The 27,490-nt window shown below is 37.0% G+C and overlaps 1 protein-coding gene across 5 annotated transcripts in view; it reads right to left on the bottom strand.

The window, feature by feature from the left end:
* Positions 1 to 711: 711 nt before the first annotated feature.
* col4a6 (collagen, type IV, alpha 6) overlaps positions 712 to 27,490 on the bottom strand; it is a 125,958-nt gene continuing 99,179 nt past the window's right edge. For 3 of the 5 annotated variants that reach the window (XM_049482973.1, XM_049482976.1, XM_049482975.1), the window contains 29 exons: positions 27,049 to 27,153; positions 26,375 to 26,524; positions 24,610 to 24,705; positions 24,156 to 24,313; positions 23,432 to 23,611; positions 23,134 to 23,317; positions 21,859 to 21,909; positions 18,825 to 18,896; positions 18,611 to 18,718; positions 18,289 to 18,507; positions 16,766 to 16,921; positions 13,842 to 14,006; positions 13,277 to 13,420; positions 13,039 to 13,161; positions 12,479 to 12,660; positions 12,098 to 12,161; positions 11,857 to 11,931; positions 11,565 to 11,672; positions 11,356 to 11,463; positions 10,300 to 10,371; positions 10,060 to 10,179; positions 8,564 to 8,680; positions 8,029 to 8,190; positions 7,737 to 7,835; positions 7,386 to 7,532; positions 6,447 to 6,563; positions 6,066 to 6,257; positions 5,282 to 5,568; positions 712 to 3,034 (listed from right to left, as the gene is read on the bottom strand). In XM_049482973.1, the coding sequence (XP_049338930.1) occupies positions 2,774 to 3,034; positions 5,282 to 5,568; positions 6,066 to 6,257; positions 6,447 to 6,563; positions 7,386 to 7,532; positions 7,737 to 7,835; positions 8,029 to 8,190; positions 8,564 to 8,680; positions 10,060 to 10,179; positions 10,300 to 10,371; positions 11,356 to 11,463; positions 11,565 to 11,672; positions 11,857 to 11,931; positions 12,098 to 12,161; positions 12,479 to 12,660; positions 13,039 to 13,161; positions 13,277 to 13,420; positions 13,842 to 14,006; positions 16,766 to 16,921; positions 18,289 to 18,507; positions 18,611 to 18,718; positions 18,825 to 18,896; positions 21,859 to 21,909; positions 23,134 to 23,317; positions 23,432 to 23,611; positions 24,156 to 24,313; positions 24,610 to 24,705; positions 26,375 to 26,524; positions 27,049 to 27,153 (4,022 nt within the window). In that variant the 3' untranslated portion in view covers positions 712 to 2,773. The remainder of the gene's footprint in view (positions 3,035 to 5,281; positions 5,569 to 6,065; positions 6,258 to 6,446; positions 6,564 to 7,385; positions 7,533 to 7,736; positions 7,836 to 8,028; positions 8,191 to 8,563; positions 8,681 to 10,059; positions 10,180 to 10,299; positions 10,372 to 11,355; positions 11,464 to 11,564; positions 11,673 to 11,856; positions 11,932 to 12,097; positions 12,162 to 12,478; positions 12,661 to 13,038; positions 13,162 to 13,276; positions 13,421 to 13,841; positions 14,007 to 16,765; positions 16,922 to 18,288; positions 18,508 to 18,610; positions 18,719 to 18,824; positions 18,897 to 21,858; positions 21,910 to 23,133; positions 23,318 to 23,431; positions 23,612 to 24,155; positions 24,314 to 24,609; positions 24,706 to 26,374; positions 26,525 to 27,048; positions 27,154 to 27,490) is intronic. The other 2 variants (XM_049482974.1, XM_049482977.1) reach the window with 2 other exon arrangements.

Here is a 27,490-nt window from a genome sequence, read left to right as displayed (position 1 = left end):
TGAAAAGTTACTTTATTTCAGTAATTCAATTCAAAATGTGAAACTCATATATCATATATATGTATTACACACAAAGTGATCTATAGTAAGTATTTATTTATTTTATTGTTGTTGATTATGGCTACAGCCAATGAAAACCCAACAATCAGTGTCTCAGAAAATTAGAATGTAATATAACATTTGGAATGTGGGCAGTGTGCCAAGTCCTGCTGGAAAATGAAATCCACATCTTAATAAAAGTTGTCAGCAGAGGGAAGCATGAAGTGCTGTAAGATTTTCCAGGAAAACACTGCACTGACTTAGAATTTATAATACAGTATATAATTGGTCTTATAACAACACAGTGGATCGACACCAGCAGATAACATGTCTCTCCAAACCATCACTGATCATCAGTAAAGTTTGCATTTCATTTGTAAATCAAGGGAGCATAGTCTGCAGGAAGAGTGGAGAGACACACAGTCCAAGCTGCTTGAGGTCTAGTGTAAAGTTTCCACAATCAGTGATGGTTTGGAGAAACATGTAATCTGCTGGTGTTGATCCACTGTGTTATATCAAGTCCAAAGTCAGTGCAGTGTTTTCCCGGAAAGCTACCCATTAGCTGAAAAAAATGTAACACAATTTTTTTTTACACAATTTTTAAACTATTTTTTTTTTAAACCTAAAACGCATGCTTTACATTTATAAGTAATAAATGACAAGTCATTCAAATCATTTTCAATAATTCTGTTTCAATACTTTATTTAATAGGAAACATTATTATTGTAATTTGGGACCGTTGTGGTGAAACATTTGCAGTAATACTGGCAATGCATCTGTCAAGATATGTGCTATCTGGTATGTGATATATTTGTACATATATTTTACATATTTAGGAAAGAAAAACAGTGAAACAAATAAACAAAGTCCTCTTTAAGTTGTGGAATTGTACATCAGAAGGCATCAGTGTAAGACAAAAAAACAAATACTCCTGTTATAATATATAAGAGAGGTATAGATGTATATATGCCTTTATAAACAATCCTTTAAAAATAAACAGAAATACTAAAACATTCTAAAAGATTTTATTCTTTTTTTTTATTAAAATGTACAAGAAACAACAATCAAAGTATTGCAGAATACCACATCACTTTCCGGTCAGAACACAGGATGAAGCATCTAAACTGCAATCTATCTGTTTACATACAAAAATTACACAATACAAAAATAGGAACACATGTACTCAAGGCTACCAAAGAGAGGTTAAGAAGCTTAGTGGCTATAGTGGTTTCATATCACAATGCCTCTTTAAGAGACTATGACCTAAATTGGAAAAATAGTTAAAAAAAGTAGTAAAAAGACATTTCTCTAAAAACTTTCAGTCTTAGATGTGAACGTGTGGACAACAGTTGTTATTATAAGGCAATAATGGTGACAAGGAATATGAAAACTGTAATGCTCAAAACTCTAGCATTGAACATTGATATTGTTGTTCAGTGTTTGACTGAGACTGTCTGTTGTTTCCAGTTAAAAAAATAAATGACTGTATTTGGTACAGTAAGATTCGGAAAGGCACGTGTTAGAGATAAACAGTGAGAGTGGATTAACTATAGTTGTCCATTTTCCTCGGTTTGTAGTGGGTGACTGGTGTGTCTGACACATCAGCAGCAAATGGAATCATTGTTTGTTACCCAGATATTAACATCAGTGCAATATATTAAGGGTATACAGGTATGAAATTAGGAAAAATTGTGATTTCACATGTTTACCACTAAGCACAATCTCACTCCCAAAAGTGCTTGTTTGGCCAGTTGCCAAAGAGATGTTGTGGCATAAAAATACCAATAATAAGGACCTCATTTACACCTGGTTGTATCTATTTAGTTAAATGTGTCTCTACCTGAACACTAAATTTATACAGTTATACAGAGTCATGGACCACATTCATTATATATGGAGGAGTTTGGCTTAGAGGAGTGTTCCCATCCCTGGCTCCAGAGGAACACTCCCCTTCTACATATGTTACTTACATGTTGTGCCTGACTTAAAATCATCCATAAAACTCTGAAAAGGATTGATAATGGCTTAATTAGTTGGATCAGGTGTGTTGGGAGCAAGTCAACACTAAAATAGGCAAGGCAGGGTGCCTCCAGAACCAGGGTTGGGAAATATTGGCTTAAAGAGACATACTTATAAAACACTTGCTTAGTGTATTAGAACCCTTATAAAGTGGTCAGATTCAAACGTGATCCAGAATAAGAGCATAACAATAAGATTTTAATCTGTTAAATGTGTCTTTGTTGTATTCTCTTTTGCATATTCATGCATATGTACTTAAAATACATGTAACAACCAGATGTAAGCAAGGGAAAAATGGTATTAGCACCATTGGTTTAGAAGAGTTAGTATGTAAAATATGTCTGTACATGTTTCAGTGCTGTCCACTGTATATTTGGGACACACTCTCTGAGGTAGCCGTGAATATATAAGACGAAAACAATGAAGAGAAATTAAAATAAAAATAAAACAAACATTTTGTTTTCTGTAGCACCAGTGTTGATAAATGAGGGAGAAGAAAAAAATACCTCTCCCAACTCCAGCTCCTTTCAGCTGGGGCTTCATGATTTTGTAGAAAAAGCCCCAAGAGCAGGGCTGTATAAAGTAATAAAGTCAGCCACTCAGTCAGCGTTTATTTCCTATCTCTCCGATGTACTCTTCTTCTCCTCCTCCTCTTCTCTCTGCAGTCTCCATGTCTCACTCGTTCTGTAAAAGTCCTACTCTCCAGCTGCTCAGGCTACAGAATCTTCATGCAGACCTGGCAGCGGCTGATGCGGGTGCGGTACTGATCTCCCTTCAGTGTCTCTGACTCTGGACCCTGCACAAACTGCCTGTCTCGGTCCACCGTGGTCAGCCAGAAGCTGTGCTTGTTGTTGAAGAAGAAGCAGGTGCCACGGGCTCCGTTGCATTCAATGAAGGGTGTAGCACGGAAATCCTCCAAGCAGGAGCCAGGAGATACCAGAGACTGACCACCTCCCTCTGCCCCTGCAGCCGTGTGCTGTTTGCAGAAAAGACACACAATGGTCAGATTTTTACACACATATTTATGGAATTACGGTTTACAAATAATGTGTATGCCAATACACTAGGGGTGTGACGAGACACTAATAACACGAGATGAGACGAGACATGATATTGGGTTCACGATAACGAGACGAGACGAGATTTAAAAATAAAATTTTAAAGAAAACTTTTTTTTTTTTTTGGACAAAATCATATACCTCAAACTTAACAGACGGGTTTCTCTCACACATGTATTCTATAAGGAATAGAAATAAGAATAAAAAATAAAAATACAACTTTTATATAGTGCAAACAATAAGTGCAAACCACAACCAGTCATATTAAGACTATGGTTTGTGTTTTTTTCTCCTAAATCTCTTGTAATTTAACTATGCATAACCATAACCAGTCATATTAAGACTATGCTTGAAGTGCAAACAGAGACAGAATATTTTTAATACAGTACAGAGCTAAGCGATTAGTACAACTGCCTATGAAACAGTCATGTGTAGGATTTACTTACAGTATTTATATATGATTTGTGTCTTGTTGGTCACTCTGTTACCGTTTATTGTTTCAACTGGAGCCAAAATGCAGCCAGACATACAACTTAAAAGTAGCAGAAGCATCTTCTATATCAGGGGTATTTAATTATGTTAAATAATTAAGTGCTATATCCTGTAAGGTTGTTTGAACAGAATGATGTAAAAATATAGAAGAAGAAGAAGAAGAAGAAGAAGAAATGCCTCTCTGGACAGATTTTGTTTACATGTATCCCCTGTCTCTCTGTCGCGCTCGGCGTGACTAGTTTCCGCCAGTTCTCGTTTTTCCACCCGTTTTCGGGCTCCCTATCTCCTTATAAAGGCGTTTTTTCACGGCCGCGGTACCGCGACCCTGACAACACGGGTTCGATCCCGCGTGAGGAGCGGTGTGTTTGCACTTATTTTTTTCCTTACGGCGTCTGCACAGATCTGATTGACTGAAGAGAGCGTTTGGTGATCTTACCCCACACGTGATTGGTCTGTGAGTTTACTGCGCCGCACAATTAAAAACTTCTCAGTAGTTTATCGGATTGGGTCCGCATTGGACAACGTTTGGGTCCGGACCGCGATCCGCCCATTTTCCTCTTCTGCTGAGAGCTGCTCTCACACTCTCTGCTACTGGGTTGCCAGATCCCTCTTAAAAAGTCCACATTAAACTGTTTTTTTTTCTCTCGCGAGATAGGTTTAAGCTTGACGAGAAATATCGTCACATTTAATCACGCGAGATCTCGTGGCATGATATCTCGTCACACCCCTACAAGACACCTGTGTATTCTTTACAAATAAAATTACCAATATAACATAAGTAGAGAAGAATAACCTCTTAACCTCTTTTAAGGGGACAGTGAACACACATGTGGCAGTAAAAGTAGTGTGGGGTTAGGTGTTAATTTCGTTAACAATGACGACAAATCATCGCTGACGTCCAATTTTTCATGACGAAAACGAGAGGAAAGCGAAATAAAAATAAATACTTGAAAATGAAAACTACAACGAAATTTATTACACTCTTCGTCAAATAATAAAAACTAAATGAAAATTTCAAACACTAAAAAATGGGGAAACTATTTGTAATAAATGATTATTATGAAATGATTATTGAGCAGTGATTCTTATGACATGTGTTGTGCCAAATTCAGCACCCCTGACAGGAAAAGCACCCGCTCACAGGAGAGGCTGCAGGTGACCTGACTATTTTCCATTATTCTTTACAAGTCAGCGTAGATTAGAACAGTATCTTGGGTATTTCTATTTTCTAAGTTAAGTTAAAGCCAAGAAGATGGTGTGTGCAGTGTTTTTTCTGGCAGTGCTGCTGAATTCAGCACAACAGTATAAATCTGTACTGCACTAAAAGTGTTGAAATTCAGAAACTTGACTTTTTTTTGTTCCACCATCTTTACAGGTTTAAAAAATTTGTTAGCATAATGTAAATGCATCAAAACTTTAAGAGCTCAATGCTGCTGGGCTTTATACCCTTCTAGCCCACACCTGGCATTAGGCATAGTGCCAATAGTTGAATGTATATCTGCTGAGATCTAATCTATTGACAATCGTTTTCTACAGAGACTATGTGCATTTGCTCATCTATATCAGCAAAGAGCACAAGCAACATGCATGTAGAGATAATTAAAAGAACATTTTTGGTGTTGTGGTAAATTGAGAGAGAGAGAGAGAGAGAGAGAGAGAGAGAGTGTGTTCACCATGAGGAATGAGTATCCGATCCACAGGCTCCTCCACCCGCTCGGGCAGGGGGGAATGCTGGTGTCCTGGCTGTGGACGGCCACTGCCTGAGAGGGGGCTTCACACACTGAACAGCGGCTTATGTACTCAGTGATCTGCTGCTTCGCCACCGGCATCATGGGAATGGGGGCCGTTGTGGACAGCCAGTAGGACTTGTCGTTGCGGCTCGCGTAGTAACACAGCTCGGTGGTGGTGCAGTAGAGGAAGGGGATGGTGCTGAAACGAGGCAGACAAGAACCAGCCAATCCTACGAGAGCAGAGAGGAAGTTTAAATGAGATCAATAAAATCTGCTGAAAGATCATAAGAATGTACAGGAAAATTAATCACTGTGTGTAAGGGAAACTTTGTGCTACAACTTTATGAAAGATGCACAAGGCTTCTGTTGCAAATGCAGTATATAACACATTTATCTTTATTATTACTGTGCTCAAAATAGCACATTACTGCAACCCTGAGCACTGGTTGAGCAGTAAAAAGGCACTTTATACTTCAGATATAAGTACTTTATTTGCCTTTGCCTTAAAACAGCAGTCCCAAACATTTATTTTCGTACAAGCCTTTGAAGTTCTCATTCTGAATCTCTACATTTTTGCAAAATCTCATATACTCAAAAACACAACATTTATTTATATTAATAATCTGCATTAAAAGTACTCTTTCACATGCTATGTGTAATAACACATTGTCACCAGAGAGGGTTTAAGTGTTATAGTGTTTCTTCACATGACCATATGTTGACTTACCTAAATCCTGGTTATGGGCCTTCTCCTGTCCCTCTACATACAGTAGGCTGTAGCCCTCCCACAGCTTGGCCATTCCCTGAGGGCACATGGGCACTTGAGAGGACTGACTGTGTTTCACCAAAGTGTAGCCAATCCCTATGCTGCGCCCAGGCAGCCCAGGTCGACCTGGTAATCCCTGTTTTCCAGGAAAACCTGAATGATGGAAAATGGTGGAAAGATGTCAACAGGAACATTAAAACAGAACCATAGTTAATGTAACATAATGCAAATACTGAAGTAATATTTTTTTTAAAAATGTATATATTAACTTAACTGAGTTTTATATTACATTCTAATATGAACAAATACATAGATATCCTCTTAACAACAGTCCTAGCCTACCTTTGTAACCTGTAAGTCCTTGGAATCCTGGTGACCCAGGGTCTCCAACAATTCCCGGAGATCCAGCAGGACCACTGCGACCAGGCTTTCCTGGAGATCCAATCTTTCCTTTGGGGCCTATAGAGTTGATTAGTCAGTTAGTTTAGCAAAGTCTGGTGGGCATCATCAAGTTTAACATTAATAAGACCTAGCCATTTAACTGTTGTAAAAAAAACAACCTGAACAGCCACAGACCCTCAATTTTGCTTAGCTTTTTATCTATCTATCAAAGAATGCAAAGAAAATGCTCTTTTGATATTGTACAGCCCATATTTGAGCATTATCACAATGTCAGCATGTATTTCATTTTTACACTAAATAAAATAAACATTGTTGTTGTTTCATACTATAAACTACCGACAAAAAAAATCCCTAATTCCAAATAAAAATATTGTAATTTAGAGCATTTGTTTGCAAAAAAATGAGAAACGGCTTAAATTAAAAAGAGGCAGAGCTTCCAGACCTCAAATAATGCAAAGAACACAAGTTCATATTCATAAAGTTTTAAGAGTTCAGAAATCAATATTTGGTGGAATAACCCTGTTTTTTAATCACAGTTTTCATGCATCTTGGCATGTTCTCCTCCACCAGTCTTTTACACTGCTTTTGGATAACTTTATGCCACTTCTGGTGCAAAAATTCAAGCAGTTCAGCTTGGTTTGATGGCTTGTGATCATCCATCTTCCTCTTGGTTATATTTCAGAGGTTTTTAATTTGGTAAAATTAAATAAACTCGTCATTTTTAGGTCTCATTTTTTCCAGAGATTCATATATTTCTTTCTAAATATACAATAATAATAATTATTATTTAATGATTTCAACATCTACAATTACAACAGTATATGGACTCTAATTAACTGAATTATCAAAGATGATAGATGTGGATGATGTGGTGCTGACCAGGAAATCCAGGTGAGCCAGGCTGTCCTGCTGATCCTGCCAGACCAGGACCACCAGAAAATCCTTCTGGACCAAAATCACCATTTGGAATCTGCACATCTTCTGGTGGCAAGAAAATTCCTGGAAGTCCTGGGCTTCCACGCTTGCCTGAGAGAGAGAGAGAGAGAGAGAGCGAAAGAGAGGGAAAGACAAAATACAGAGTAAAATAGAGTAAAACAGAGTACTGTGATTAAGAGCAATTGAACTGAAGGAAAGTAATACAATAAATCCACCCTCACAAAATACTGAAAATAAATTAATTATAATACATAATTTAAGTATTTCATACTTCACATACAACTGTTTACTAACCTTGGGATCCTTTTGGTCCTTTGTAACCATACTGTCCTGGATCTCCAGCAGGGCCTTGTGGTCCTGGTATCCCACTATTCCCAGGGTCACCTTTCATTCCTGAGTGTGAAAAGAGAGCACCAAGTGAGAAAGACGGGTAGAGAAAAAAGAGAGGAATAAGCCAAACGCAACCAAGAGTCAATTGAATTTCAGACCATCTGTAAGATTATCAATTTTTTTATTAGAGAACAACTTTAAAACTGTTAGCGAAGATAAGTAGTTAACTAAATAATGAGATTATTCATATAATCACCTTTAAATCCAGGGTTTCCTGGCAAACCAAACCTTCCAGGAAATCCAGGTTCACCACGTTTTCCAGGCGTTCCAGAGAATCCAGGGATCCCGGCATCTCCTCTGTCACCCTGGATGGTTCCTGGGCCTGCTGGACCAGGTGGACCAGGGGGGCCAGAAAAACCTACAGGAGAGAAAAATAAATTATACTACTAAAAGCAAATTCTTGAGAGGGTAATTTCTTTATATTTTTTTCGAGCAACAATTTCATTTTACAGGGAAAAGGATGAAAATACATAAACTTTTGAGTATGAATGTAATATTTTAGTTTACAACCATTTGATGTGCCTATATAATGTAATAATGGATATTTTGTTAATTTTAATAATGTTTCCCAGATGATTTCTACAGCTAAGAGAACATATGCTATTCTGTTGCTCCACACAGGAGCTCCTTCCTGTATTTACTTTATTGCTCCTGTCCCAAACAGGTCTGATTAATTAAGCAAAGAGAGTGTTTGCTTAATTGATAAATAAAGCAGAGGTATTGAGCCATACCTTGTCCTCCATCCAGTCCAGGTAGACCAGGATCTCCTACAGGACCAGGGATACCAGAGGAACTGGGGGGCCCACGAGGGCCTGGAGGACCCTGGAATCCTGGCTGACCAGGAAGACCTAACAAAGACCAAGACATCATCATTATCATCATCATCATCATTATCATCATCATCACACTGTGTAACAGCACATACAGACATGAGTGTCTATATGATAGACCAATGACTGCAGACAGCATGGATGTTGGTATTTCATACCCTTTCATTATACATAAATAAAACCTAAACTGTTCAGCATGTTGTTATATATGCACTTTGGGTCTACACAGCAGAGAGTACACATGGAGCCAGACCTGCCACAACGTACTTAGTAGGCCTGCCTCCTTTTCCCAGACTGCCTTAATTGAATTTGCACAGAAGTCACTTCAATTTCTGAATCAGTTTCTCTGATTTTGCTATTCATAGGTATATGTTTACAAAAATGAACATTGTTGTTTTATTACTGCGGACAACATTTATCCCAAATTCCCAATAAAAATATTGTCATTTAGAGCATTTTATTTGCAGAAAATAAAGAAAGGGCTTAAATAACAAAAAAGATGCAGAGCTTTAAAACCTTAAATAACGCAAAGAAAACAAGTTCATAATCATAAAGTTTTAAGAGTTCAGAAATCAATATTTGGTGGAATAACCCTGGTTTATAATCACAGTTTTCATGCATTTTGGCATGTTCTCCTCCACCAGTCTTACACACTGCTTTATACTACTCCTGGTGCAAAAATTCAAGCAACTCATCTTGGTTTGATGGTTTGTGATCATCCATCTTCCTCTTGATTATATTAAATATGGTAAAATCAAAGAAACTCAATTTTTAAGTGGTCTCTTATTTTTTTTCAGAGCTGTAAATGTTGCAGGCGGTTTGTCCAGCCAAGGTGGTCACAATCACTGAATTTCTAAATGGTTTATTACATAAACCCCATTATTTGATATAGCAGAATAACCTTTTAAAAAATAAAAAAAAGTGTAAATAAGTAATATATCAGTGTTAGCACACTGTTAGTAAAGCTAACTGTTATAATTTGACACTGTAGATAAAAAGACTCAATAAGACAGAAAAAAGCTGTTTGGGTTAAAACTATATGGAGTCAGGCAGAGCTACATTTGATACTGCAACTAGCAGGCAAAGGCTCCTATTGTGTAAATGCTCACATGTAGTCATTTTGTCAGTAGTCAAGGAAAAAGTTAGATATTTGTAGTCAGGAAAGCTATAACAGAGTATCTTAGCTAGCAGCTGACACTGCAAGCTATTCTGTTTAAATAACAAAGGTATACTTCATATTTAAAAATGTAGGAACTGACATTTTCACCTTTGTAAAACACAGTGTCAGAAACCATAAATGCAGCTCTATTTAAAAGTTCTTTCCCACCTCCCTCATGAGAAATAAGGCAAATTGGAGACATACTTTTTACATGATAATCATCATCTAAATTACCCACCATCCTGTCCTCTGACCCCCTTTGCTCCAGAAAATCCTGGTAGTCCAGGAAGTGATGAGCCTCTTTCTCCTTTCAGACCATCCATTCCAGGGGCTCCCGTCCGACCACCTTCAGTCACCCCTACAAACAGATAAAGAATATGTTTAATGTTAATATTAAATATGAAGTCTGACTAATGAAGTTGATTAATTGAAATACATCTACGCTACGCTATATTTACAGCTGTGGAGAGATACTCACCAGGTACTCCTTGTTGACCTTTGGGTCCTTGAAGTCCATTGAGACCATCTAAACCAGGGGAGCCAGGTAAACCTTTTAAGAGATTAAAAGAGATGTTTTTAAAAGGGCTTTCAGTACAATCACCTGTCTTAATGTGAATCAATTATAAAAAAAAGTGTGACAGGTAACACATTTTAAGGTGACCACATAATTAAAACTTGAAACTTGTATTAAAGTATACTAAAAAACAGACATTCCTTAAATCATGGCATTTTGTTGAGCGGGCAGTATGAAACAAAAACAAACAAATAAAAAGTTCATTGTTTGCGTTTTACATGCACTTTATAATCCAATTAATTCGGAACATTAGAGTTGGCCAGAAACCTGATCAACGCTTTTACACCCTGTAGGTAATCAGACATGTACGCTAAATTTGAGACATAAACATCACATGAAACCCAAATTTTATGTTGAAGCATTTTGTTTTCATCACATGATGCTGCAATATGAACTTTATCAAGAAGATAAAGACGATTTAAAACTTCAGTTTGAGCTTTGTTCCAAAAGTGTTTTTTTTTTTTTTGCATTTTACATATGCTGTTTTGCTTATTTCTGGTATCAAGGCCTGTTTTCATGAATGCACATTATCTACATCTATCATCTTTGACAATTTAGTTTAGTTTAGAGTCTATATACTGTTGTAATTGTAGATATTCAAATCCTTAATCAAAAATAGTCTGGTTAAGAGTGTGCATGAACTGAGCTACAAATCAGAGGCCTTTATCACATTTTTTAATCAGATTTTTGACCTTACTCAGGTGTAATTATGAACACATTTATACATAAACAGTCTCAAACTCACTTTAAAGAAACACAGATATGTACTTATGTCTAATAATTTGACCAGCAAAAGATAAATGACAGCGTAAACAATTTGCAAACATAAATATTTCTTTTACCATTATTTGGGATCTATTTAATGATGTGTAATCAAATATGCTTTCATTTATTCTCCAAGATTTACTCAACATTTTGCAACAACAATAGGGAGACGCATTGTGCTTTGAATAGACCTACCTTTCTCTCCCGGTCGGCCTGGAAATCCAGGGCGTCCTGACTCACCACTGCGCCCCTTGTCTCCTGGGTATCCAGGGAGACCCATGGTGCCTGGAAGCCCTGGCAAACCTGTCAGACAAACAAACAAACAAACAAACACATTCTGTAAATCAACAGTTAAGAGATTCAACTGATTAAAACACAGCGCGTGTGTCCAGTTAATGGCTTACCACTGAATCCTGGCCTTCCTGGATCTCCTAGTAGACCCTTCTGCCCAGGTAACCCAGAAATTCCATTAAAACCAGGAGCACCTGGTTCACCAGAAGCACCTGGACCTCCTATTTATACACAGAACAGGTGAAAAAGAGAAAGAGCAGTTCAAAAAAACGAACTGTTGCTTATTGTTTATTCTTTTAATCCTATAAAAAAAACATTGTAATCTGAGATGGCAGGGCCAGTCTCATAAAAATGTATCAAATCTAATTAAGAAAACAGAAAAAAAAATTAAAGCACAAAACCCACCAGGAAATCCAGCATTTCCCACCAATCCCTTTGTTCCAGGGGCTCCAGGAATTCCAGTGGCGTCCCCTTTCTGACCTATACAAAAAAAAAAGAAGCATGAGGAGAGCATTTTGTGAAATACCGTGATTTATCATTATCATGTGAACAATTATACACCACAAGCTATACAAAACAACCTGATTCAAATGATTAGGACTTATTTCTGTAAATTCATTTTGCCTGAATATCGTTCAGTGCTTACCTTTAACTCCAGGTTGGCCTGGGCTACCGGGCAACCCAGGTAAACCAGGAACTCCATTATCACCCTGCACAATAGAACAGAAAATTCAGCAAAAGTGTAAACAAGAATATCATATAAATACACACTGAAAATATAAGTTACGTAGACTTTTGTTTTTTTACTACTTTTTACAAAGACATCCAAAGCCGACTTCAGCTGCATGTGTTCGTGTGCCTGCCTCAATCTTGTCTTTTATCTGTACTGGTAGACACCATTTTTGCAGAATTTCATTTTTATGTCATTTTGATGAATCTAGCAGTTGTACCCAACAGAAAAGCATTTTGGGGACACAAACTCTGAAGAGTGTTTGCATGGCAGCAATAATATACTGAATAGACCTACTTTGGGTCCAGGCATGCCAGGGAATCCTAGAACACCAGCAGCCCCTTTAATTCCAGAAAAGCCAGCAAGACCTTGACGGCCTGGGAATCCTGGATCACCAGGGAGACCCTTGGCTTGGATAGGATCCCCTGGCTGACCTGGTTGGCCCGGACGACCAGGCGACCCTGGGAATCCTTTGTCACCTGTTAGGAAAATTATATGGACATTATTTTATGGCCCCTAAATCATGTAATCATCATGTAAAGGGTGTATCATTTAAAAGGTTTAGGTCTATTAATATATCTTAAAAAAACTGATTCGTTTCTTTAAGTAAAATTACTTTATTTGAAGGAAAAAAATGATTCTAAACGTAAAGATACCATTTCACAAATTCAAGGTTTTATAACAGAGTCTGAAAAAGAGAGCTGCTTAAAGACCAGTTTGATTGGATTTATATGCAGTCCTTACATGCTTTTCACAAAACTATTAAAAGACCTATTCAGCATGTTTTGTTCACAGGTAAAAATCATTGCAGCATATAAGCATAGGACTGAGTAAGAATTGGGGCCACAGGTAATTACCTCTTTGTCCTGGGAATCCTGGCACACCAGTAATTCCAGGAATACCCTTTTCACCTTTGTCCAGAATACCTTCTGGAAAGAGTGGTGGGGCGGGTCCTGGTCTGCCAGGCTCCCCACGGTCCCCTAAAACACGAAGACACAGAAAATACACACACTTAGCTGTAATCTATTTGGAACAAGCTTGTTTAAAATATCCTGTATTCTTTACAATAAATGAATAAATAAAACTCCTAGATACCTTTAGTTCCGGTCCTTCCATTTTCTCCAGGTCGACCTTCCCGCCCTGGGATTCCAGGAAGACCTTTACCTCCTGGCAGTCCTCCATCACCTGGGCGCCCAGGTAGTCCAGTGAATCCCAACAGTCCGGGAAAACCTTTCTGACCTGTGGAAAAAATAATACATCAGAGTTATGCATGTATTTAACTCAGGAATTGCTTAAACTAATATAATAATGCAATGTAATATAGATGATTTCCTTGTATTCTAGGCTTTTTGTGCATTTTTTATTGTTAATAAGACGATCATACTGTTTGAATTGTGAATTATTCAGTGACTACAACCAAAATAATCAGACTGTGTAAATCATAAGTAAAGTTAAATTTAACCTGCTAACTAACTGTTAGATTACTCCACTCCACTGCCATTTGCATACAGTGTCTCTATAGAGTTTATGCTTTATGCAAGTGAACTGATAACTCTAAAGTTCTAGCTTGTTCATCATAGTCTTAGGTTGGGACAGAAGATTATATATTCACAATCCTGCCAGACTTTGAATTCCAAACAACAGCATCATAATGCCAAACCTTTTGTCCCTGGTCTGCCTGGTATTCCATTCTGTCCTAGGCCTGGTGAACCAGTTCGCCCCACTTCTCCTTGCCGGCCAGGAATTCCACGAGGTCCAGAGTTGCCTTTACTCCCACTTACAGAGCGTCCTGGGTCTCCTCTTTCACCTTTCAGCCCAGGAAAACCTTTGGGGTCACCAATGAAGGGTCAAACAACTGCGTTAGTCAACGCACATTTGTGCTAGTAGTACATTTCATATACATAAAACAATATTTTAAACAGGTACTCACAGGTACTTAACCTGTACAGTAAGTCATTTGAAAAGTCTTAAATTAAATGTCATCAATGAACACAGTTATCAAGCATGGTAGAATGGAAGAAATATTTGGTATACTATTTGTTCTATTAAACAGAGAGGAGTATTGGGGTACATGTTGTTGAACTAAGAACTGAAGAATTCCAACCCAAAAAAACCTAACATTGTCAAAGCTGACTGCCTAATACTTTTAAGTTGTATGTATGCCAATCACACACAGACACAGACAGACACACAAACACAAAATCCAACAGCAAGAGCATGGTTTTAACAATCATGTCAGAGGTAGATACTTAATGTATAAATCACAGTTAAGCTTTAAGTTACTAACAGAAACCACAGTACAGTGGTACAGATCCTAAATAATTTTGCTCTTAAAACAAAAACCATGCTCAAATCAAATATCAGATATATTTAGCTTATTATTCACACTCTGACTGAGATCAGGCCAAATATATCTACACTAATTATAAAAAGCACTAATGGAAAGATACATATCAAACACGGTCATAAAGCAATATTTATTTGCAACTGACGTTCATGTTACGTACAACATTTCTTACGTACTTAAAATGCACATCCACTTACACTCTGACTGCTTGCTTTCTAGAAAGCCTACGTTAGCCTACACTAATTTCTAAAAGCTTCTGCAGAGCCTCGTTCTTCAGGCAGATGAGTTTGTTAATGTCATACAAACAGACTAGAGTTAGCTCTGGCCTAACTAAATTAGTACTGCTTATTAGTATGAGCTTTAACACTGGAAACTGCACATATTATAAGCAAGACTGTACGACTGTATGTACATGCACATACTGACGTAACAAGTAGGTCACATGAGGATGAGAGATCATGCTTGAACTTTTGATAAAATATAAATGGACAAGACATCTTGATACTAAATTCTTAATTGGAACAATTACATCAGCAGCCAAATCTGGTGTACTGGAGTGGTACACAAAGTGGACAGAATCTGTCTCCACAGCCTGTTAAAGCATGCTCTCGTTCACTCAGTGCTTTGGTTAGACGGTCCAGCTGCTCTACGTTCATCAGTGCACTGAGGAATGATGAGAAGAGAAGGACTTGGCTGTTAGACAAACGTTTAGCACTATAGGGAGACGTGGGGTCGACAATATTTCTCACCTTGGCAGCCTAGAGAGGTGACCCAACACCAAGAACAGAGGAGCGAGACACCACAAATGGAAGAGATGGGAAGATGAAGATGATTGAGGTGACGACAAAAAGAAAGAAAGAGGAGGGGAGGAGGTTGAGGGAAAAGAGGGGAGGAATGAAATGAGAAGTGCCTGTGATACAGTGAACTGAGACCAGTGGAGAGAACTTACTGACAAAGAAAAGAGCAGTGAGAGGAAATTGATCATCATTATTTAACTTTAGTGTCTGTCTGCCTTTTAGAATTTGGAATGTGAACTCTTTTCCTACTAACATAAAGCTGAAGCACAATTATTAGCTATTGCAGAAAGATTAAGAAGATTACTGTGATCTGAAACCATGTATGATGTTCAGGCTGAACGAGCACAGAGCTTTCTGGTGACAGCAGGGTTATGTTTGGAGTCAATAGAGTCAATGTTAAAGAGAAAAGACCTAATCCACATAATGATGTACGCTGCACATTATACTTGACTGTTAATTGCCTCAATAGACAGCCTCTTTTATATGACTAAAGCTTTTGACCACAGAATCCAAATTTTGGTCATAAGTCTACTGACTAACTCTATAACAGAGAACACAGAGTCTCACCTACATGAGAAACTCTGAAATTCTGACATATTTCTCGAGAAACGGCTTTCATTGAGCATTTTTTTCAGATTAATTTATAATATGTAATCTATGTTCAATGCTTTAGGGAGTGACCAATTCAATTAAACCCTTATAACAAATAACCATATATCAATTATTTTTTCCTTTTTTTACTATTGCTATTAATATTATTGTCTAAAAATATTTGCTATATGGTTATTAATTGGGCTTCATACTTCAGACTGCCTATTCTGCTATCTGCCTTCCTTTTTGATTACTGTTTCCTACTATAGTTAATACCTTTATATAGTTACTTTAAACACTGTCTTAAATAAAGTGTTTTCAACCTGTAGGCCATAATTACCCAACTAGTGGGCCACAGTGGTACAGTTAAGGGGTTAAGAAATGACTGATATCATGTAAATGATTTGCAAAAATGAACATTACATTTAGGCCATAAAATAGGATAGGATAATCACATAACTAAAAAAAAAGCTATATGAATTATTTCTGTCCATACCAATCACAATTAAGAAAATAAATAAGTAAAGTAGAAGAATTATTAATAAAATCTCCCCAAATAGTTAGAAAAGGTGTACTTTTTCCTGTTCAAATATAGCTAAACCAGCTATGACCAGTGCCTACCAGTTTGGTGAACCAGTAAAGATCATGAGAAATAAAAAAAGCGATGCATCAGACAGAAAGGCTTAAGGGAATAGATTAGGTTGGTGGAATGATTTCAGGCATATGATCTGACAGTCAATTCTCTTAAAGGACGACAAGAACAAACAAAGGGTAACAAAACACATAACAAAAAGGAAAATGTAATGTAATAATGATAAAAGATCATCACACATCTGTTTGTGTTCTTACCTCTAGGCCCGGGGAATCCAGGAGGGCCAGGAGGCCCTCGAACTGGATCACTGGGAGGAACGTAACCTGGTGGACCTGGTGGTCCTTGCGGGCCTGGAAAACCGGCATCTCCTTGCATACCCTTCAAACCTGGGACACCAAAGCGCCCATCAAAACCTATGAAGAAAAAGTCATAGATTTAATTAAATCACAATTAATATGCTGATGACTTTAGCAGGAAAATACCCCAACAGATAACATGTCTCTCCAAACCATCACTGATTGTAGAAACTTTACACTAGACCTTAAGCAGCTTAAACTGTGTGTATATCCACTCTTCCACTAGACTCTGGGCTCTTGATTTCCAAATGAAATGCAACATTTACTGATGATCAGTGATGGTTTGGAGAGCCATGTCATCTGCTGGTGTTGGTCCACTGTGTTATATCAAGTCCAAAGTCAGTGCAGTGTTTTCCCAGAAAATCCTACAATGCTTCTGCTGACAACTTAAATGGAGATGCAGATTTCATTTTCCAGCAGGACTTGGCACACTGCCCACACTGCCAAGAGCACTATTCTTAGTTCCAATAACACTGCATTTTTGGGTTTTCATTGGCTGTAATAATCATCATCAATAAAAGAAATAAAAGTTTAAAACAGATTACATTGTGTGTAATACATCTATGTAATATACGAGGTTCACATTTTCAACTGAATTACTGAAATAAAGTATTAGTAAATAACCATAACCATATATATGGTTAGAACGGAATTTTCTACCCACTCATGGAGCACTAGTTAGGTTGTGAAGCACCTATAAACTACTCATTCAAACATATGAATAAAATCCACTTAAATACTCTTCACGTTAGTACTTAGTAATGACTGAACAGGTTGTAGATATATATGTAGTTCTGAAAAGTCTAGAATGATTATTGTTATTTTGCTCTGTACATTTGCATTATATTTACATTATACCACCATTTACACCAATTACAATTTTTTAATTAATCTATTTACTTTAGAATCCAGACTTGTTATGAACAACTCTTTATGTGATATTACAGTTAATAAAATCTAAAAAATGGATTAAGGTATATAGGCCTATATGGATCTGGGGAACAACTGATTTAACAGGGTAATTATGTGTTCATTTTCATTGGTGATATCTGGATAACTGCTTAATGCCTGTAGAAAACACAGGTGCTGTTCATGTATTCCCTTTTGTTATGCAGAAATAAAGCCATGTTGTCAATTTTGCTACCAGAGCCTGCACAGTAAAGATCAGAAGTGTAGCTAGACATGTGTATACTGCACAGAGAAGCCTAAAGAACCAGAAGAAAAGTGGATTTTTTTTCCTCTAGATACACAGTTTGTCCAAATAGTCTAATGTTTTACCAGTAAAAGTACAGTTCATGCATTTTATTACAAACGTATTTCCATTTCCATCAACTACAGTTATGGAGTCCAGCATGTCTAACATTAACATTTTCTGGCTGGCTAACAACTATTTAGCTCATCTGAGGTGATGAAATCAAACCTACCAGGGCCGCCTGGCAATCCAGGAGTGCCTTGTTGACCTTTGTCACCAGGTAGTCCAGGCTGGCCTGGAAATCCTTGGGTTCCTGGAGTGGTCCCTAATGCCTCACCAGGTTCTCCTTTTCTTCCTGGAAACCCAGGACGACCGTCCTTCCCTGGAGCACCTGGTGTTCCAGGGCTTGTGAGACCTGGTAAACCTGGGTCCCCTCTTTGTCCAATGAATCCTGCAACATCCATCACATTTATTTACACACAACTATGTTTGTTCAAGGGGGCCAATGTTGTAGCACTTAATGTACTGCTAGAGAAACACTGGGGTGATCTTACCTTGTGGTCCAGGTTGACCTCCAATGCCTGGGCTTCCTCTTTCACCCTTTACTCCATCAAAACCTGGCCGTCCACTTAATCCAGATGGACCAGGCTGACCCTTAGGGCCTAACACATACACACATTTAATAAAACTATCCAAAACAGATCAGTTTACAAACACATGTCAGTCTTCCATCTTTAACATCGCACAATGAATTTCTAGAACCGTTACCTGGCACTCCTGGCAGTCCAGGGAAACCTGGACTTCCAACTTCTCCAGTAATTATGCAAGGTAGTGTTTGTCCTGTGGAGACCCATATCATGATTAGCTACATCCCACAGGCTCAACACAGACATTTCCCACCCTCCAAAAAACACCAAACTATACTAATAATGCCTACAATTATTTAACAAATGACAAATGACTTTAATGGCTATACTACTAGATTAACTAAGCGTGACATAGGAGTCGAATGTATACTGAATTAATGATTAAACAGGTATATCATATAGATTTCAACAGTATCTATAAAACCTTTTCATACCCCGTTTGTAAGAGTAAGATTAAGTCATGCTAATGTTAATTATAGAAACATTGTTATGGTTTAATGCAATTTAGTATGATCAAATCTTTTGTCATGCCGAAGTCAGTGGGAATTAAAAGAGGAAAAAAGATCAAAGAACACTTCCATTCTGAAGTCTTGTTTAGCCATTTTGCTTTTTTACTAAAACCGTAAACAGCATCCAAATAAACTGTGAAAGTTGTTCACAGGTTGTTAAAATGCACTGCCAAATCACTGTAACATTGCCAGATCAGTATACCATGTTTGAGAGGGCTGTTTGTCAGACAAGTGGCACACTACTGTCATTTCCCTCCAATGCTAAATGTACTGTTAAGAGGTTGATATAGATTTAACTCATTTAAAAAAACACTGTAGAAAAAATGCTCCAATTTTTTTTTATAACAGCTTTCTTAAATCTAAAGTATAAGGCTTTGTTATGATGGGGAATCTATTCCAGTGGTCACAAAACATCTTCCTGATGAGCTACCGTATTACAGGTTACACCTCCATCCCAAATCTACTAACCCAATGATGGCCTGTTAATGAGCCTTTTGAAGAATAAAAGAACTGCATTAATAATTTGTGTTGGACACATATTAAACTGGCCTCTATTGTTTTTGGGATATTTAATTGTGCTTTAATATAAACACAACACAAATAACCCACCTGTTTTTTTAAATACCCAAGTATTATACATTTACTTTACAAATAACATTACAATAATTACACTAAATACATTAGTGTAATCATTTTATCAATAACGCAACTATTTCTGAAATCCACTTCCCAATATGAATAAGCCCATTAATTCCATTTCAGTGCAATACATTTTTGGCAATGATTAACATTTATGTAAGCTACAGCATATGCATGGGCATAATTATTCAGAATACCTCTACATTTCTGGGTCTAGTGGAAAGGCTTTTCTATGAACCTCCAACAATATATTGTAGATCTTTTGTAGAAAGTCGATCACTTTAGGGCATATCCAGGTGCAGTGCTGGTTCATCCATGCAGTAAACACATGCATACACACTAGTGAGCAAAAACACAAACAGTGGCAATTTGGCAAACCCAGCTCTAAAGACATTCACCACTGTTGTTGCTCCATATTTGGATCAGGAGTACTCTGATCAGACAAAAACTATAAAAAGGTGAAGTCCTCCAGTGGGCCTCCAGGACCAAGGTTGAGAAAAACTGGTCTAGTACATCCACTTTAGAACCCAAATAGGCACTTTTTGTGTAACAAATATGTATTTGCTCTTCAACATGTAGCATTTAAACAGCTTTTGGAATGGTAGAGTGGCTACTGTCACAATAACCTTAAAATTAACCCTTTTTTATTATTCATAAACAGCCACTGCTGTATTTTATGAATCTGTCCAGAACCAGGATAAGACCAGAATTCTAATGTGTAGCACATAAAAGTATTGTGCAGCATCATCAGCAAATCTGTATACTCACCAGAGGAAAATTGTTTACACATTAGTTTTTAAACTATCCTATTTAATACAAATAAATAGGATAATAATATGCCAGTAGTCAGGATTAATTTCCCACTCCTTCTCCCTGCGATATGCAGCATATTAGAGCTGATAGCGCCAGGCTCAGTCAGCTGATCGGCCAATAAGAGATGATGCACTGTAAGTGGGTGTGAAAGTGGTATTTGCTGATGTAAGCTGAAGATACCTGAGCAGCGAGGGCATAGCAATTGTACTGAATCAAGTGTGTGCACACACAAGACTTGCTGAAGTAGGGCAGACCACCCATGCTGTGACATACCCTGTTTTTATTTATTTTCTTTACATTAAAGTCATTAAAGCACACCTGCTCTTCCGCTGGACCATTCCCTGAAGGGCAAGAGCTGACTGGAGCAGACACCGTGTATGAATTGGTCAGAAATCAAATGCAGATAAAGCCAAAAATGAGCTTCTTTAGTTTTCTTTAGTTTCTTTTTTAGCTTATCATCTGAAGTACTTATTCCAAAAAACATACATATCTAGAATTATTATTGACAATCTGATCGTCAATCAAATACAGTGTCACCATTATTGTTAGTATATGGGCACTGGATTAATGAGGTTACACAAGTATGGTCTACTGATATTCAAAAAATGATATAGCTGCTTTAGTAAAGTTTTAATCACAATAAGTAAAAATAAAAAAATCTAATTCTAAATTATCTTAATTGAGTAGTTTTCCAATTATCCTATTTGGATTTAATCTTAGTACTTTTATAGAGCATTTTTGTGTTTGTGTAGCTTAGTTTAGTTGAACTTTCTTCTAAATCACGTATCTCAGTAGATCAATAATTTTGACCTATAATTACTGACCTATACTAATAAATATAACAATGATAATAAGCTAAAATTGCTGAAATATTTTGTAAGATTAATATTAGTTTAGCATAATGTCTATTCAAATCTGTCACATCACATGATTAGCAAAAAGCTGCAGCTCATAAACTAAGGTTTCTTAATGTGTATTGTTGACCAATTGAGAAACATAATACAAAAAAAACAGAAAACAAATACCCTTATATGGTTGTATAAAGCCATTATATGTCAGGTAAGAATTGTAGCTGTCACACAAATAGAAGCAAACTCTGGCCATCAAAACATCTAGCCACAATTTTTGGCTTGAGGTGTCTGATCCAATGAGCCCCCTAAAACGATCTACTGACTACAGCTCTGAGCTTCTCACCTCCCTCTCCGATAGAGGCCTCATTAAGCCCCGCCTGCCCACAGCTTTCACCTAGTCAGACAACATGCAAGGGCAAGAGAGATTGCAAGAAAAGCAGTCAGTCAATCAGTCCATCAATCAATTCATTCGGGCAGCATCATCATATCATTGAATGCAAAAGCATGAAATTGATTAAATCATTAGAAGAGAATTAAAACAGATCATCAGAGTAGAATAGGCATGTTCCATTGAAGCATAGCAAAAGAAAAGATGAGAGGATACATTTCTGGCGTGGTTAAACCATTCCATTGCAGAGAGATATGGAGAGTGTGAGCAAGATTTTAGTTGATAAGGTTTGTTAATTCAGAATTATGAATTAGGAATTAATTAGAAGAATCCGTATTTGATAAGGCCAATTTACCAAACCTCTCAATTTCTCAGTGAATGGATCAACCGTCAAGCAGCATAAAGATAAATGTTAGCACAGGCAAAATAAAGTAGAAGAAATCTGAACATACAGGCACAGACACAGACACGGACGCGCACACATATATTTAGGCTTTTTGCGAACAACTGTAAAAAGAAGCTTTGACTGCTTAAAAAAAAAATAATTAGCTGGAAAATCCTTTATTTAAAAACTACTTAATTATAAGCATTCTTTGCTGAAACAAATGTTGCAAGCTGAAGTCAATTTAAAAATTAAAAATTAAACCACGTTGTAAATAAATAATATAAAAATATAAGTATAAAAATAAAATATGTAATTGGTGTTTTGAAATAACCAGAACACAATCTCATTATTTTAGACAAAGAAAAGCATTGAGAGGTTTGAAAGAACTGAGAAAAAAATGTAAAAAATATTTTCTAAACAAAGGCTGCAATCAGGTCTCATTAAGTTGAATGGGATATTTGCCATTGTTCTTTAAACCTTGTCTGAATTGGCAATAGTCACTAAAGCAATATGCACAGGTAGGTCAATTACTATGCTGCTATACAGCTCTACCTCCAGCTCACTTTTCATTACACAAATTAAACACACACTGTCAGCACTATTGTTAGGACACTATTGCTTATGGACACACAGCAACTACTTCTAGAAACATTTATAAAATATTGGTATGCACACATGAATATATACATGTGCACATGTATACATGTATACATATGTCCATAAATTAATCACATGTATACATAAAGTATACATTAATGTATCCACGTCCACACACTCACTATACTAGAGCATACTCTCTAGTACTATCTAGCTAATATCACTTATCAGGTTTATAAACAACTTACCTCGTGCCCCTGGAAGACCAGGTTGTCCTGGAATTCCATTGATGCCAGGGTCACCTGGCAAACCCTGGACACCAGGAACACCTGCATAGCCAATGCCAGGCTCACCGGCAAGACCAGGACGACCTTTTCCTCCAGGAAATCCAGGAAAACCTCTGTCTCCAGGTAATCCAAAACCTGCATCTCCCTATAGATAGACAGACAGATGTCAGGTAGACAGACAGGTCCACAGGTAGTGAAGTACTGAAGTGAATGTGGAGATATGATATGATTATCATTACAGATCATCCTGTCTACTCACCGGTGGTCCCGGTTGTCCTGGAAAACCATATGTTCCATCTCTGCCAGGTTTGCCGATTTCACCTGAAGGACCACGAGGCCCCGGCTCACCCATATCACCTTTTTGAACAAAACCACCTGCGAAAAAAGGCTCCCCCTTTTCTCCTTTACGACCAGTATAGCCCCTTCCTCCAGTACGACCCTAAAATTTGACAAATTAGGTCAAACATGGTGTAACACTGTGGCAAAAACTTGAACGATACTTCCCAAATACTAAACTTAGCCTAGAACTGTTCTTGTGTTAATGGATTTAAAATTAGGGATGCACCAAAGATTTGGCAACTGAAAATATTCAGCAAATTCAAATGTCAAAAAAAGCATTAAGTGAAAAGAAAATAAATGTATCTAAAGTCACATCGAAGCATTTAATATGATGTTTAGCATTTTCAGCAGTGCCGGCAGATCCATAGTTCTTGCCCCCAGCTGCGTATTGGAGCATGGAGACAGACATCGGCTGGCCAGCAAATAGTCAACAAACTGCAGGTTTAAGTTCATTTTTATGTTTTACTTGCGGAAGTTAAGCATCACTTACACGCTTGGCCTGAGTTTAATACTACTTCACAAACCAGCTGATTTTCTGTATAATTTCCAATTACATGTGATTGAGTAGCACTGTAGGTACTTAATCTATTTATTGTTTTATTGTACATAAAACAAATATTTAATTATTTGCTGATGTCACTTACACGTGGGCCTTGTGGTCCATTGAATCCTAAAGTTCCTGTGTCACCGATGTCTCCTTTCTGTCCATTTCCCCCAGGGAAACCTGGAAACCCTGGATTCCCCGGTGGACCCTGTGCTCCAATGGTTCCTCCACCCAAGCAATTACAATCTCCAATTTCACCTTTAAAACAATAGCATGGGCTACATTATAATATACTAATACCTACATTCCCACTTTGACCAAATCCTCAATCACAAATCTCAATTTATTTTAAAATAATTTTATCTAAAAGCTATTCTTTACACTGTATTAATTTCAACATTTCATGATGAAACAAAATACTTGGAAAAAAACCTTTCTACATTTCTTATCATTGAAAGTTAAGTAGATTTTTCGTTTTATTGAAAAATTTACACGGTTTCTTCATGAAAGCTACAAAGCATACATCCCTTTTTGTGTGTAGTGATGATTTTTACCTTTGAACCCTTTGCCACCTTTATCTCCTGTTGGCCCTCTGACACCTTTTACACCTGGAGTTCCAGTAACGCCACTTGGCAAAGGTCCAAAGGGTGCTGGCAAGTTTAGAAAGGGAAAACATATAAATTACTACATGATTCACGACTCCACAATACTTTCATTTCTTAAACAACAATGAAAAATCTTCCATTAGAAATGACATGACAAATGACAAAAGAGAATTTGTAGAGTGTAGCTGTTCTATAGAAAAGACTGCCACACATATTTTGGAAACGTTAGTGATAAATAGGGCAGTGTATTGGCAAGAACTTGCTGATACAATAAGTATGTCAATACAGGGGTTACGATTTAATATATTTCACTATATTGCGATACTGATATATTGCAATTGTTTAAATACAATTATAGAAACAAAACTGGTCAGAGTATAAAAAACAATCATATTCTTAAAATCTGACTAAAAGAAAAGCACATATTTATAACAGTGAGATCTAACAACAGAGTACAACATTAATAGTGGGCTGGGTTTAAATACAAAAATTTCCTGTGCTTTTGAAAATTGATGCATAAATACAAAACTAAATATGATACATTACTGATATTTTTACACCCTAGTTGTTAGACAAATTAAAAATAAATTATACATTTTCTTTTATGGTAAATAAAAGCCACATTTTCCACTTACACAATAACTGGAAAAATCTGAAAAGTGCTTTAAAATGAAATTATCTTAAAAGCTTTTATAAGAGACAAACATGACAACATGCTAGGTTGACACTTGCTAAAATTCTACTGCTTACATTCTACAATTTAATAAATGACTATGAGATCCCACAGATTTGGTTGTTTAGTGGGTTTAAAGTAATAATATTACTCAAATACACCCCATAGTCACTACCAGACAGGGACCAACCCACTCCCCAATGTCTTTAAACGGCAGAAAAGAAACACAGTGATTGAGTCTTCTAATTGCTGTAGCGCTTCTTAACAACAGTGGACACCTCTGAGACTCCAACTCTCACTCACTGAACTGTACTGACTGCATTTACAATTTACTTGCACTTTGCTTATTTGCACAGCTGTACAGATGTTCTTCAACTTTATTTAAACAGTATTTAACATAAACCTACCTCAAAAATGTTTGGATACAATAATATTCATGTATGTACAGTTTTAATTTTATTTAATTTATATTAATTATATTAATATTAATTTATCTTTTAGCTTATATTGCTCTTCAGTGCTCTTTATTCCTTTAGTGCTTTTAACTATATTCTTATTCTATTTATTGTTTATTGTACCTTCTTTCGTAGTGTAATGTTTATCAATAGCCTGTGTAACTGTTAACTTTACATGTCATACATGTGTTGCTCTCACCAAGCCAAATTCCTTGTATGTGTAACATATTTGGTGAAAGAAAGTGATTCTGATTTTGATTTTTTATAAAATGCTTCAGACTATACAGTAGAAGTTATTTATCATGACCCATGATTTTGGATCTATATTATGCACGAGTAAGTCTCAGAGTTCTTGCTAAAGGCAACTTCTGCAGAATACTGTACTTCTTAACATCCTTAAAACATAGTCTGAGAGGCTGAAGAAAACAATACAATCAGTATTAAAAACTGAAAAAACAACAGTATACACCAAAGCACATCTAAACATACTAAACAAAGAATAAGATTATTAATATAGAATTTATACAATTCACTGTAATTGTACAAGCACAAAACATGTAAACAATACATCATTCAGAGGGCTTACCAGGTCTGCCCGGAGGTCCAGGACGGCCTGGGGGTCCAGGTAAACCATCACCCCCAGGAAGGCCTTCAGGACCATAGGCTGTGCGTCCAAGGTTTCCTTTTTCTCCCTTATTCCCAGGAGTACCAGGCAACCCAGGGAGACCTGGAGAGCCTGAAACGACACCAGAAGTTTAGTGTAAGTAGAAGAAGAAAGTGAATAGATGGGTAATAACATACTTACTGACAAAACAAACAATCTGCACTCCAGATTGTTGCAAAACTCTGCTACCACGTAGTTGTGTCTCATGAAACAGTGAGTCATTCTACAAGAGGGCCTATAAGTGCTTCCCCCACTACACTACACTACACACTACACTACACTACACTACACAAGACTTCTTTTTTTATAGTGCACCTCTTGGTGAGAGACTGCTGACAGCTAGAGAAGTCTCAACAATGCACTCAAAGACAAACTTAGGGATAACTTGACTAAAAAAAAAAAGCTAAGGATTTGACTAATGTCATTAAAGTTTTACATTGCATTATTTTTTGCCAATGATTAAAGATACAACCAACCAAAAATATACCCAACTTGGTAATAACTTTACTAATCATGTGTGTCCAGACTTATTGCATTTTAATCTATGGATGTAAACAGTGAAGCAGAGACATATCATGGTGGAACATCACTGTCACCTGGAAGGTCAGATCCAGGGGCGCCAGGTTCTCCAGGAAGCCCTGCTAGACCCACATCTCCATCAGCACCAGGAAACCCATCATAACCAGGATCACCTGTGGGACCTAATGGAAATTAAAAAAGAAGCATGTTTGTATGCAGTGAGCATGAGGAAGTTTTGATGTTTGAATAATTTTATCGTAAAGTACATATATGTATTGGCCATCTATGGAAAATATGCTGTGAAAACGAGCTATATCAAATTGACTGTTTCTATAATGTAATCAGTACTTATTAATGATTCCACTCTTAACACTTTTTAAATAAGGCACAATTCAAGACAGCCAATCAGCAGAGTGCATTCATGCTATATCTTCATTTGCAAACAAAAACAGCTAGTTTAATTCTAAGGAATGAAGAAAGGTTTAAATGATAATGCAGAAATAAATGTAAAAATAAATT

This window comes from Astyanax mexicanus, chromosome 8 (assembly GCF_023375975.1).
Source record: "Astyanax mexicanus isolate ESR-SI-001 chromosome 8, AstMex3_surface, whole genome shotgun sequence".
NCBI classification, from domain to species: domain Eukaryota; kingdom Metazoa; phylum Chordata; class Actinopteri; order Characiformes; family Acestrorhamphidae; genus Astyanax; species Astyanax mexicanus.
Note: the sequence above shows the minus strand (reverse complement) of the source record. Positions and strands in the feature narration are given on the sequence as shown.